The 13706-nt window shown below is 37.8% G+C and overlaps 1 protein-coding gene across 1 annotated transcript in view; it reads right to left on the bottom strand.

Moving 5' to 3' along the window:
* Window positions 1-998: 998 nt before the first annotated feature.
* Window positions 999-13706, bottom strand: part of LOC149166153 (putative anthocyanidin reductase) — a 47397-nt gene continuing 34689 nt past the window's right edge. Inside the window, exon 7 of the mRNA XM_089431295.1 lies at window positions 999-1151. Within this exon, the coding sequence (XP_089287421.1) occupies window positions 1127-1151 (25 nt within the window). The 3' untranslated portion in view covers window positions 999-1126. The remainder of the gene's footprint in view (window positions 1152-13706) is intronic.

The following is a 13706-nucleotide window of genomic DNA, read 5'->3' as shown; positions in this document are numbered from 1 at the left end:
ACCATGGTAAATACCGTGTGCATATTCCGTCCATTTTGACCATATCAAGAAAAGAGAATATTACACTTGAACTAGTCCTAATGGTTTTGCTTTCACTCCAAGGGCTTTAATTGTCAAGAGTAATTTTGTTTCTCCAAATATTTATTTCTTTGATGGCTTCATGAAGAGGTTGTACATGTCTTTCTCTTCAGGGGGTCTTGTCCCTTGTCAAAGGTTTTTTTTCCCTTCGAATATCAATGCCTCTAGTTTCTTATTCAATATTTTTATGAACTATTGGAGCTAATGGTGGATATCAGTTCCTCGAAAATGTAACTATCTTTCATTAAGTTTTTTATTTTTTATTTTTCTTAAAGAAAAGTACAGCATGGCCCAATTTTTGCTATTTTTTTGCAAGAAAATATTAGAGCAAATTGATACCATAAATGGATAAATTTATTGATTATTATGCTGAGAGGCTAATGTAACAACTTAATAGAAGAGATTGTAACAATTCCATGTGTTTTTACAATCTCTTTCACTGAACTGCAGGTGTAATAAAAAAACTACTAATATTAATGAAAGAGATTGTAACCATCCCATGTGTTTTTACAATCTCTTTCACTGGACTGCAGGTGTAATAAAAAAACTACTAATATTAATGAAAGAGATTGTAACCATCCCATGTGTTTTTACAATCTCTTTCACTGAACTGCAGGTGTAATAAAAAGATTACATATATTAGTATATATTGATTTTACATGAGAGATATGAGATATATAAGTATGGAGATGAATCCCATCCTTGTAGTTTTTTCCTTGCACCTTCTAAAGCTAGGGCAAAAACCAATCTTCATACTTTGATAAATCTAAAATTGATTATAATATACACAAACCTGCACTAATTGATATTAAAGATCCACGAACTGCTAGAATTAAAATTTACTTTTTTTACCAGAATTTATACTTATTAATATAAAAGGAAAGTATGCGGATCTCAAAGAGTGGCATTGATGGTGTAGCCTATGAGAAGAAGTTTTCAAGAAAGAGAAACTTCCTTCACCCAAAAACAAAAGACTGATGGATGATCCCTGATCAGTGCATTCATATCTTATCAGTCCGACCTGCACAGAGATCCCCCTCTTCGATAGCTAGTCCTCATATGAGTTCTGCTCCCTGTAGATATGGCAGAAAGAAATCGATTGGAATCCATCGATTGGTTACAAATCTCTTTTCATTTGGAACTTGCATTTGAAAAGGATTTATCCAAAATTCAAATAAGCTATATATATATATATATATATATATATATATATATATATATATATGAATAAAAGGACGTGAACTGTTGTTTATTTTGGTTAAAAATCAAAGCATTATTCAAAAATATTTGATTAAAAAACAAAAACAAACAAACAAACAAACAAACAAGAACATGATTAGTTGATTATTCATTAAAAAACAAGGACATGATTAGTTGGTTAATAATTTATTCATTAGGTTATATAGACAATTTATTCTAGAAGCAAATGAAGCGAAGAAGTATATTTTGGGCCAAAAAAAATGAGGATATATGCGTTAGTTATTTATTCATTAGGGTATATAAATAATTCATTCTAGAAGCAAATGAAGTGAAGTGAACTAGTTGTAGAAATTGTTGTAGCAGGGTGTGATTTAATTAAGAAATTCACTTTGTTGATCACTCATCATAATTATACCAAAGTAGGATAAGATTTCGAAAATGTGAATCGATTACATATAATTAAAATCGATTATAATCAAGAATCAATACTCTCTTCCATGGACTGATAATATATTATATCAATTACAACATGTAAAATACTTCACCAAATTCACCTTAACTCTAGGTATAAATAAAAAAAGAAGACACCTAGAAGACTACCTTAAAAATAAGGAAAGGTTTGTATGAATTATTTTCATGTCATTTGGTTTATGCAATTTACCATCAAGCTTTATGAAACTCATGAATGATGTATGACATCCATATCTAGATCCATTTGTCATAGTATATTTGGATTATATATTAGTTTGTAGTGCTACAATAGAGGAACATATCTCATATCTTATGTGAGTGATAGAAATTTTGAAGAAGCACTGACTAACCTCAAGAATGTGAGTTTGGCCAACAATTTGGTTTATTTGGGGTATTTGATAGGTGGAGGGGAGGAGGCCATCATGAAGTGGTTAGTTCCTACAAATGTCTTTGAAGTTAGGAGATTTGTTGGGGTGACACAATATTCATGAAAGTTCAGAACTTCATTTTTAGTAGTAGTTATTGTTACACATCATTTTGTCACCATTAGGAAAATGAATGCCAATCTAAATCCCTCTTTATTCAATGAAGTGTTCCAAGCATTCGCCTACAATGTTGGAAGCAAAACAATCCCCCAAAAAATAAGAATCCTGGATTACATTGCTCAAAAACCTATTTTTAAGCACTTGCGCAGTTTCCCTAGCCATTTTTGTGCAAGTGCAGTTTTGACCACTGTGGCATGCACAATCTTGCACTCTGTCTTCCACTAAAAATTGCGCAAATCTCTTAACAAAGGTAAAAATAAAAAGTGATTTCTAAAAATTTTGTTGGAGGGATATTTACCAACTGAAGGCCTTGAGCCCCTACATACTTGGGCCTCATCCCTCTATTCATGGAGTGAACTCCCTCTCTTTATGGAAACCTAATCCTTCTCTTTATGGATCTCATCCCTTGAGAAGAGGATCTCAAACCTCCTCCTCTTGGCCTATAAATTCAACACAGACCAGAGGGTAAAGGGGGACTTGGGAATATAAACTTATTCTATCGGATTAGGACTGGAAGCTTGTCACTTAAGGGGAGGATTGGAGACCATTAGGAGGAGGCTTACATCATCAAGGCTAAGGTTGTATTGCTCCTTCTTATTCAAGATTAATACAAGCAATTGTTTCTTTCCTATTTTCACTTGTTATGATGCTCTTTGCAAAGCTCCTTGATCTTTTGCATAGTTTATAACTGAATACTAGATTAACATGGTAATCTATGCTATGTTGCAATTTCCATTCACTTTGTGTTTAACTCTTTATCTATGTTGTGCTTTTATTCCTTGTTTCTTTCTGTTTATGCAGATATTCTTTTGAAGCAGTGAGGAAAGGATTTTGAAATCATTGAAATAATATCCACAAGCATTTCGTAGAAAAGGTAAGAGGCTCTTGCACATTTCATACATCATATTTTAGTTATAGATTAAGGAAATGTAGCAGTTACTTGTCTGTTTGTTTCTATATTTATCTTTGAATATAGGGAGATCACTCTTGTATGAAAGAGTGATTTGTCTGCCATAACAAATTGGCGACTATACTGGGAAAATTGGGGTTGTGGACGCCTGATGAAGAGCGACCATGCAAGAGCATGAGTGCCCCCTAAATTCATAAATGTGCTCAGAAACTTTAAAACTACCATGAAATTGTGAAATAAAAACCGTTAATGTTAAGAGCAAATATTAATCTTTTACCTAGAGAAGACGACATGTGAAATGGTTCACCGGTTTGAACACAATCTGTCGTTGAAGATTTTGGTGAAAATGTAATCTCAAGAGCTCCCCAATGGTAAAATAAAAATGGTAATTGTTTTTTTTTTTTTACTTTTTGACTTTTTATAAGCAAAATAGGCCTATTAAAATAATATTGTTTTCCTATAGCTTCTAAATTTCAAAATATTTTAATGTTTTTACTATTTTTCGAGTAGTTATGATAATGTTAGAGTTTGAGTGTTTAGTTTATAGGATTATTTATGAAAACGTATCATTTTGGCGATGAGTAAACTTTTATGACTTTTTTCACGCTCTTAAAATTTACAAAAAAGCGAAACCCTAGAGTTAAATTTAAGCTCTTTTCTGACTCCCGAAATATGAAAAGATTGTCGAGTTTTCTTTTTTATTTCGAACTCGTTAAAGTAAACGAAAAATGTCTACTTGGTATAAGTTTACCCCATTTACAAACCACATAGATTATTTACGAAAAATGTATTCTTTGACTAATCATGGTCAAAAGAGTTCTCTCTTGCATGATTTTACCCTTTTCCAGACATGGGAGACTAAATCTACAAAAAAGGACATTTTAGAGTTTACTTATGTTTTTCTCCTGATGACCTAATATGAAAAACTTCGAGCTTTACTTTCTCTGCGATCGTTAAAATTTTACAATGAAAGAACTATATGATTTTCCTTTTGTGTCTTTTTCAAACTCTTTAAATATGAAAACGACATCGAGTTATCGGGCCTTCACTGGACTGGTAAAATGTAAATAATGTAGAACTTGTCAATCATGATGAGATCGAACCACTCCTTCCTAGGTTTCATTAAAAACACTCCAAAGGACTCATACAAAGGATGAGCTTACATGATAAATACATTTTATCCTCCTCAATATTGCATAAAAATAAAGATGTACTTGCTAGTTATGGTGGGGGGGGGAATTGGAAAGAAATATCTATTCTTATATTGTAAAAAGGCAGTATGTCACTCTTGAACATGACACTCCGTCACCTTTGTGTCTGGGTTGGAAAATCCATTTACCTCTCATTTGATCACACCTTATTTAAAGTCTCAAACTAATTTTTGGTCTTATTTATGATTCAAACGCTGCTAAGTCAAAATGTCGTGTTGCTGATATGTTCAAGAGAATTTTAACCTCAATCAAAATTACTTTGCAATTCATAGCTCTGAATCACGTTGGCCATCCTTGAGTTAGCCTTGAATCACTCCAAATTTGTTCTTCAAAACTGGACATGAGTTTTGTGTCGTAAGCACTCTTGTAATGGGTTGCTTCCTATCGACTTCAACTCATTGTCTAGAAATTTGATCTAGAAACCTCCTTTAGTACCTTAAAACCCACATACCTCAATGGTAGGTTTCTCGGCTTCGACGACAGGTTCTCAGCATTTTCCTTCGATCGAGTGATTCTATAAGTATTCAACTTCAAGACATTTAATCAGACTTCATAGATTGTACTGGCGTACCTTGAGAACCATTTCCATTATTGGTGGTTTCTATCGAACTTGTTAATGATTCACATCATTGGTCGATAATCAGGTGGTTTCTACCATGTTTGACTTTGAGACATTCACCCACATGGCTAGATTCATACTACAGATCGATAGAGATGAAAACCAAGACCCTGGATCTAGTTTCATCCATCCAAGCTACATGAAATTTCAAGATATTCATGATTGTAAAGATGGATCCATATTTAGTGGTTGCGTCCATACTGTGTCTACTATTGACATGGACTTAGTATATTTCCATACTGATTTTCGAGATATTTTTACTCTGACTATGGGATGCCTACCTCAGTGATGATTATATAAAGGTATTTTAATTGTAACCCTTGATTGTTTATCTCGGGTATCCAAGCATGGTATCTAATCAAAACTTTGGTATGATAAAGTGCTTACATCCTCAAACATATTTTTTGACTTTGCACTTTAGGGAGAATTTTGTTACACACCATTTTTTCATCATTAGGAAAATGACCGCCAATCCAAATCTCTCGCTATCTGATGAAGTGTTCCAAGAATTCCCTTAAAATGTTGGAAGTAAAACAATCCCAAAGACAACAAGAATCCTATATTACATTGCTCAAAAACCTATTTTTAAGCACTTGCACAGTTTCCCTAGCCATTTCCTGTGCAAGTGCGGTTTTGACCATTGTGGCATGCACAATTTTACACTCTATCTTCCACTAAAAAATGTGAAAATTTCTTAATGAAGGTAAAAAATAAAAGTGATTTATAGAAGGCATTTTTGGAGGAATATTTCCCAACTGAAGGCCTCGAGCCCCTACATGCTTGGGCCTCATCCCTCTGTTCATGGAGAGAATTACCTGTCTTTGTGGAACCCTAACCCCTCTCTTTATGGATCTCATCCTTTGAGAAGAAGATCTCAAACCTCCTCCTCTTGGCCTATAAATTCAACACATACCAGAGGGTAAAGGGGGACTTGGGAATATAAACTTATGTTGTCGAATTAGGGTTGGAAACTTGTCACCTAAGTGGAGGATTGCAGACTGTAACAACCCTGGTAAAAATTGCATGTAATAAAGTTAATAAAGGAAAAATAATAACCATGGTCATGGGACACTTATTCCAAGTTGAATATTGGACATGGCATCCCAGTGTGGGTGTTCATTTGGTTTATTATGGATAAGGAAATTGGAAAAGGAAATGGAAAAGGAAATGGAAAAGGATTTGGAAGGGCATGTGGCATTAATTGGTGGTGAGCTCCAGTATTGTAGCAATAATGCTACAACTCCTCAGGCTTTCTTCTTTACTTTTATCAACCGGGTAGTTCGTAACAAACTTGGAAGTGATGGTGTTGTATGTACAAGTACTATCTCTTACTGCAGACTGTCACTTGATGAGTTGACACAAATTTTCTAGGAGCTTAAGCCAACTTCTATGAGTTCTCAGAAGAAGCTCTAACTATCACGAAAGTAAACTAACTCTACAGGGGCTATTCTACTTGCAGAAAGAGAAGGAAAATTGAAATGAAACACAAACCCTAATTGTGCAAGAGAAGAGATGGAAACTACTGAAATGGGTGCCATTGACTATTGAAAAGGTAAATTGCATTTGTTCAAGCTACTTTTGAAAAGAAATGAGAAGAAATCATCTTTTTGTACTTTTGAGTATTTTTATGTGGAATTATTATGCTTATGGTTTGACTGGTTGTGACTGTGTAGAGGTTTGGTGGCCAAGGAAGATGGAGTTGGATTTTGCAGAAGGTGAGGAAGGTGTGAAGAGGTCCTAAGAAGTCCCTAGTACCCTTTTGGAGAATTCCATTGCTATCAGACTTCGAAAAATCACTCGCATGAACTTCTACAGGAGGCTGCAGGGGATCTACTGGAGGTTCTACAGGAGAATCTACAGGAGGAGGCCGAAAGTGGTTTTTGGAGGTTTGAAGGTGGAAAAATGATGGGAAAGGGGAAATTAAGGCTAGATGAAGGTGTTGAGGGGTCTCGAACTTTGTCAATAAAAATCAGGAACGAATGAGATGGTTGGATTTGTTCAAAGGGCGAGAAATCAATTCTATGGAAAATGCAAAAATTAGGGCAGATTGGTGAAATGTGGTGAATGAGTGGGGAAATCTTGAGAGATGAACTGGTACAGGCTATGTTATGGAGGATTGATAAGCTAGAATGTTCTACAAGGCAGCTACACACTTACTTCTCAAACTGACCAAAGCAAGAACCGAAAAACAGAGTTTTGTCTATTTAACCTAAATTTTGACCTAAAACTAGAAAAATGCTGAACAAAACTTTATGAACAGAAGATCATGTGAGAAAACCATGGTAAATGAACATGAAATGATCTAAGCATGTGAATCCAAACTAATATCAACTTCTCCAACTCGAAATATCACACTAGAAATTGCATTGGAGGAGAAAAAACTGTGTTTTTGGTGGCAACAGTAGTGCCTTGACCTCAATTCATGGTCCCAAGGAGGGAGAAAGGAGATCAAGACCTATTGGTGGCATTTTTGGATCTTTTTCTGTTACTGCAGCAAACTACTTAAGCAACTTGAAGCAAAAACAACGATTCTAACCATCAAAAGCAACCTATTTTAACAAAGCAAGATTAACCTAAACAACAGAAATTATCTCATGAATGCAAGTAAAAGCATATAAATACACAAAGGAGGTGCTGGGAAACTTGGTTTGGGCCCTAACCCAAGAGCTTCAGTCCTCTAGAAAAGATCAGTGTTGGTTCAAAACTGGATTCATCTTCATTGATAAAAAAATAGCAGTTACATCACAAAACTATCTTCAAAAAGAGCTCGAAAATGAGCTGGGTACAAAGCTGCACAAAAGTGTGAAAATATACTATGAAATGGCTAACCTACTGAGGCTTGAAGCCTTATTATTTATACAAGTGGGGACTCCCAATATTCCTCCTAAACTTAAGGAACTCGGCTGCCTAGAATTGAAGATAACAGCAACTCTACTTGACTTGCTTGGCTACCCCTTGGAATCATTAATGTGGGCCTTTGTACTCCGAGCTGTTGATGAAGAATTCGAGGAAGGGGGTCATTAATGAAGGAGACACCCCTCCTATAAGTCCTCATCCTTGTTTCCTCGAGTTTGGTTGTCATTTTGCTCAGAAATTCCTGATCCTTGTCCAAAATTGTCCACAAAAACTGTAATAAACACTCATTAGACTACATGGCAAAGTGACAATCCCCATTCACTCTATTGATATAAATATATTCAAAAACATGCACAAAACTATTGAGAATGGTGGATTAAATGAAAATAATACGCAAAATGAGCCCATATGTTACCCATTTCTGGGGCTCATCATCACCCCCCTGCTGAATGGGTTACTCATCCTCTGAGCAACTAATCCAGTTCTTCAACTTTAATAGCTTTAACAGTTTCCCTAACATCCCAAGCCTATGATGTGATGTCTTCCTCTCTGTCATGGAAACCTGCTTTCCTGTCCACTTCTTCCCATTGTTTATGTTCTTCCTCCTCCTTAACCCCTTCCAACAGTCCTAGCAGCAGTGGAGGACTGAATTTAAGACCAATCCAGTTGGCTTTCAAGTTTTGCATTGATTGCTTATATAGGGGCACTCTCATCATAGCTTCCCTCATTCTGGTTGGGGAGTGATACTCCCTGATCTTTAGGCTATGTGACAATGTATTCCACCTTCTCATGCAAGCATGAAGGCAGTCATCGCCAAATAATCTCTCCATATCTTCAAAATGAGCGATAGCCTATGCTTGCTTGTCAACATAGTCAGGAAGAACTTGAGGATTGGTTGCTAGGTGTTGGTGGGCATAAATGAGAGCTAATGGTTCTACTGGTTCTGCCCTTATCATGAGGGGCTCACTTAGCTCTTTTTCCATGATTTTCTGAATTTCCATTGCTCTCTTTTCTTCATGGCTCAACCAAGAAGCCATAGCCATGAGCTGTAGGTCTCCCAATGCAGCATTTGGATCCCATAAATTCATGTCAGGAAGTGCCATATTGTGTAGGTAAAATTCTGCTAGCTTGGCTTTATCCTTGGCTGAACTATTATCACATAAATGCATAAATTGGCCATAATCTTGAAATGGGATTGTGCCCCTCTGGGCCAATGTTTTAATCTGGAATTGGAGCCACTAGTCTTTGAGATACAATGCATAGGATCTAGCTAGCTGTCTACACTGCAAGGCCTCCATTGCCTAGCTGGCCATGCAGGCCATTTGGGCTTCCTTTTCCTGCAACTGCTTTTTCAAAATCAACACTTCAGTTGCTGTCTGAGATTCTTTTTCTTTCTGTTGTTTTATCAATGTTTCAACATCGGTCTATCGTTATTCTTCTTACTGCTTTTTCTCTGCTGCTTCATTATCTGCTAGGGGTCCTTCTTGTTGTTGCTGCCCTTCCAAGATTGGAAACTTGTCTCCCCCTTGAGGTTCCCGTTCCTGTAACTACTTTTTTAACAGTTCATTTTCTTCCTGTAGTTGGGCTCTTCTAATGCTCTCTGTGTGCCTTACCATGCCCAACTCCCTGCTCAACTCTCTCAACTTGTTTTCCATGTGCCCTATATCTTCAACTCCTTTAGATTTAGCAATTTGCATCCAGGTGTGGGTCCTGACTCTTTCTTTTTCTAATTCGAAGAAAAGAGGTACTGCGAATTTTTGTGGGATGATCTTCCCACCTTCTAGAAGATTGTAATAGGAGCCTAAATTAGGCTGAGGGCTTGGCTCAACTATTTCTTTTGCCTTACCTTCCTCTTGTGACTGTTCTTCTGCCTTCTTTTCCAATTTTTCATTTTCTTTAAGCTTAGCCAGTGTCTCCTGTAGAGAGGTTTGTGCCTCCTGTAGGACTGCTTTGGAGTCCATCAATTTGATTCTTTCCTTCCAGGTGGAGGTTTTGGAACTCCTTCTCTCGTAGGTGATAGAGATTTTGGAGGGAGATTCCTCCTTTTTCACAGTAGGTGCATCCTCAGCGATAATGGGTTCTTTTGATGGTGGTTGGGGCTTGCCCACCTTAATCCCGGTGCTCCTTTGGGCTTTGAAATGCATAGATGTCTGTCTTTTTCTTTTTCCCTTTTGCTTAGCTAGAGTTCTCAATGCAGCAAGCACAACTGTTGCTTCCCTTGCCAGTGTCTTAGGGGACACTTCTTTTTGCTGGTCTTCTTCTTCTTCCTCTGCAATTTTTCCTGTGTCTGCTGTTTCTGTTTTTGTCTCTGCTATCTCTGGTGGTGTTTTCTCCTTTTCTTGCTGAGTCTCTGCCTTTCCTGTGGTAGTCTTTTTCTGAGCTTTCTTGGGCTTCTTCTTCTCAGCTTTTGTCCTCTTCCTCTTCTTTGCTTTTGATGCTGTTTTCTTTTCTACCTTACGTTCAACTGTGGTTTTGTAAAATTTCTCCTCTTCTTTTTGTTTCTCCTCTGTTTCTCCTTTTGTCTAAATATTTTGTGCCTCCTCATGAGTTTCCTTCTCAAGTTCTTCTTTATGCTCCTCCTCTTCATTGCTGGATGGGCTAAGGTCATCAGTTAGAGTTTTGATGTCATCTTCTCTAGACATGTTCCTAAAAATTTCCCAAGCTATGGGGATGGTGTATGTGTGTAGGGAATATTCCACCAATAATTTAATGAGGCCATGGTGGGCCAGCTAGTCTGGGGCCCCTGCATTCAACTTGGTGCCACATTCTATCAAATATTGGAAGATGAAATATGGGAGACTGAGTTTTCTAGCTGCAGGTAGGTCCATCCCATATCTCAATTCATGCAATAACCTGAAGTGATAACCATAAATTATATTGAATCTTCCTTCACAAGTGATATATTTCATGATCTGGTAGCTGACCTCACCCCATGGATGAGGTAAACTTGTCCTTCTGACCCCATTCTTATCCTCTACAGGATGTTCATCAGGCTGAAAAAATGTCTTTTTAGCAACCTGTCCTAATGGTTTTTCTTCTTTGCTCCAAGGGAGCCCAAGTGGAAGACCTGTGATTCTACTGATAAAATCTGGTGTAAGCTCTAGGGTCAGACCCCTGAAACTGACTGTAGCATGTGTTTTGGAATGGGGTCTTAAGGACAGTAAAAATTCCTCAGTCACCTCCTCATCATATCCATGAATTCTCTCAAAGAAAGACATCCAGTTTTCCCTAGTGAAGAGGGCCACCACTTCAGGGTGCTCATGCAATTTGTTGGAATTCAAAGGCTCCTTTATCATAAAACCTCCTGGCATGGTGTTTAGTGACTTCTGAAAATGCTCAGGTGAGGAAGAAGGCAACAATTTTCAAAACCGGAAATAGAGGAATAGCTGATGTTTGTCTTTCTGAAACCAAAGAGGGAATTTCTTATGTTCTTCTTTTTTCACAACATCAAATTGTAATTCCCCCCCCCCTTCAAAGCATTTTCAACCTGAATTTACTTCTTGGGCTTTTGGAGGAACTCAATATTTTAATAGAACAAAGAATATATAAAACAATGTTTTTTCTTCTCACAGAGTAAACAGACTTGCAAATTCGTTTCTTTCCCAGGCTTGATTTTCTATGGTTGCATCTCTTTTTTTACAGAAGAATGCGAGGAATAAAAAGACAGATTTTGAATGCAGAGAAGAAAATTGAGAGACTGTGTAGAACTCAGAAAAACATAGGTAGACTTTTGAGCTTCTCTTTCCTTTCTTTTTCAACCCAATACTTTACTTTTAACCCACCACCTTGTATAGATATATCGTATGCAGAGTGGGTTTCTGAGCCTACCTCATTTCAAGCTCGAATTTGACAAAAATTTTGAATTTTTCTTCTGCAGAGCTGCTCTCTGGCCTTCCTATAGAGAGCCTCCTGTAGACAGTGTTCCTGCTCTTGTAGAATGCAGTGGTGCTCCTATAGAGCCTGATAAGTGGGAGGGTTTTGAAAAGCTGGCAGAAAATGACTGGTTCGCTGTTCTGAAGGTGGTAGGTGAGTGCTGCAGTCGAGAACTCGTCGACTCAAATGAAACAAAAGGTGGTGGAGGCTTAGACTGCACTGTACTTAAGCTGATGGCGTAATCTGCGGTGACGAGGTGAGGTGGCCAGATGGGTATGTTATCCCCATCCAGACCGTTGGTCCTATGCTAGTGTCATTATGGTTTTTCATGTTGCCTGACTGCCATCACCTCCCTTATTCCCATTATATGCTGCCACCACTACCGGTTCTGAGTTTTTTCTTCCCGAGTTGACGGGCCACACGTGCTGACTGCGTATCTGAACTGCGGTTTGAATTGGACGAGGCTCATTTGAACTCCATAAGGGTGTTTTGAACTGAACGAGGGTGGCCAATTAGCTGGCCACCGATTCCATTTAATCGTGACCATTCCAATAGTTCATGCAGTTCCTAAATAATATTCATGCAATCGAGGAATAGGTTTAGCCACTTACCTGTTAGTCGCTGCTGTGCTCTGCATGCTCGGACTTTGGCACTTCATTTCCTCGTTGTTGTTGCTGCTGGTGCTTTGCATGCTCGGCCTTTGGCTTATGCTGGTGATTTTTTGATCAGGCTCTGCTCCTTGCATGTTGCATACATCCTGGCTACGCTGACCCTGCCTCTGGAGTTTGTTTTTCAAAGGGATTAGCTGCTACAAGAATCCTGCAGGATTTCCTGTAGCTTCTTCTCCTTCTGAAATTTCAGGCTGATGCTTTAGCAGGGGATGAAAAGACAGCTGAAGAAGGTTCTGAATGAAAGGAATAACAAGTGGAAGGCATTAGGTAATAATAAGTAAAGAACACTGCTGCTTTATTTATCATCATTTTTTGTGTTTAAAGAATGAAAGAAACAGAGTTTCTTTATTTGTCTATGTAGGGAAAGAAAAGCAAGTGGAAATATGGGTGTGCAGGGATGGAATGGAGAGTTAGGTGGATTGATGGTGGCAGGGAGGTCCACAAGCCTTCTAGACAAATTTCTAGCTCTCGGGTTCTTCTCTGAACTTGATTTTGGGCTTTCTGTAGTTTCTACATGAGCCTCCTGTAGAATACATAGAGTTTCTTGTAGGATGCGAAATTTTCAGAACAAATGAGACCAAGGCTTGGGAAAGGATAATGGTGATGGAGGGATGGAATATGAAGGTTGTATGAAGTCTGGCCATGTATTTTTCTCTTGTGTGACCCTCCTGCAACCTGCAATTCATTCAAAAGAAGTTAGGTTTTTTTTTCTTTTTTCTCTCTTTTTTATTTTATTTATTTATTTTTATGAGATAGTTGGGGCGCCTCCAGGAGGTTTTCACCCTCACTGCCTGCCCTGAGCGCCTCCAAGAAGTTTTCACCAAGAGATATATATATATATATTTTTTAGGGTGTGGGTGGAGTGGAGACAGGGACCTACTCCACTACCAACACTATTTCACCCAGATTCTCAATGAATTACTGCTTGGAAAGGGGCTTCCTATAGATCTTCAACCTATGCCCATTGATGAGCATGGGGATGACTTCTTCATCAATGGTCCGGATCAAGATTGAACCATTGTCATTGCATATTTCTACTGTGTGTGGTCCCAACCATCTTGTCCTTAGTTTGCCCTTGAAGTCTTTATATCTTGAATCATACAGCAGCGCCCAATCTCCTTGCTGGAATTGTTTTTCTTTGAGGTGTCTGTCATGCCATATTTTTCTTTGAAGTTGGACTACCTCTGAGTGGAGAAGGGCCTGCAATCTCTGTTCATCCAATCCATTTAGCTGAAGCAATCTTTCCTTTATGCATGGCTGAGATCTAGGTCC

Source organism: Pinus tabuliformis, chromosome 5_1, assembly GCF_031772625.1.
Source record: "Pinus tabuliformis cultivar Carrire ecotype Pingquan chromosome 5_1, CPIR1, whole genome shotgun sequence".
Classification (NCBI taxonomy): domain Eukaryota; kingdom Viridiplantae; phylum Streptophyta; class Pinopsida; order Pinales; family Pinaceae; genus Pinus; species Pinus tabuliformis.
The sequence above is the reverse complement of the archived record's forward strand: the minus strand, read 5'-3'. Positions and strand labels throughout refer to the sequence as shown.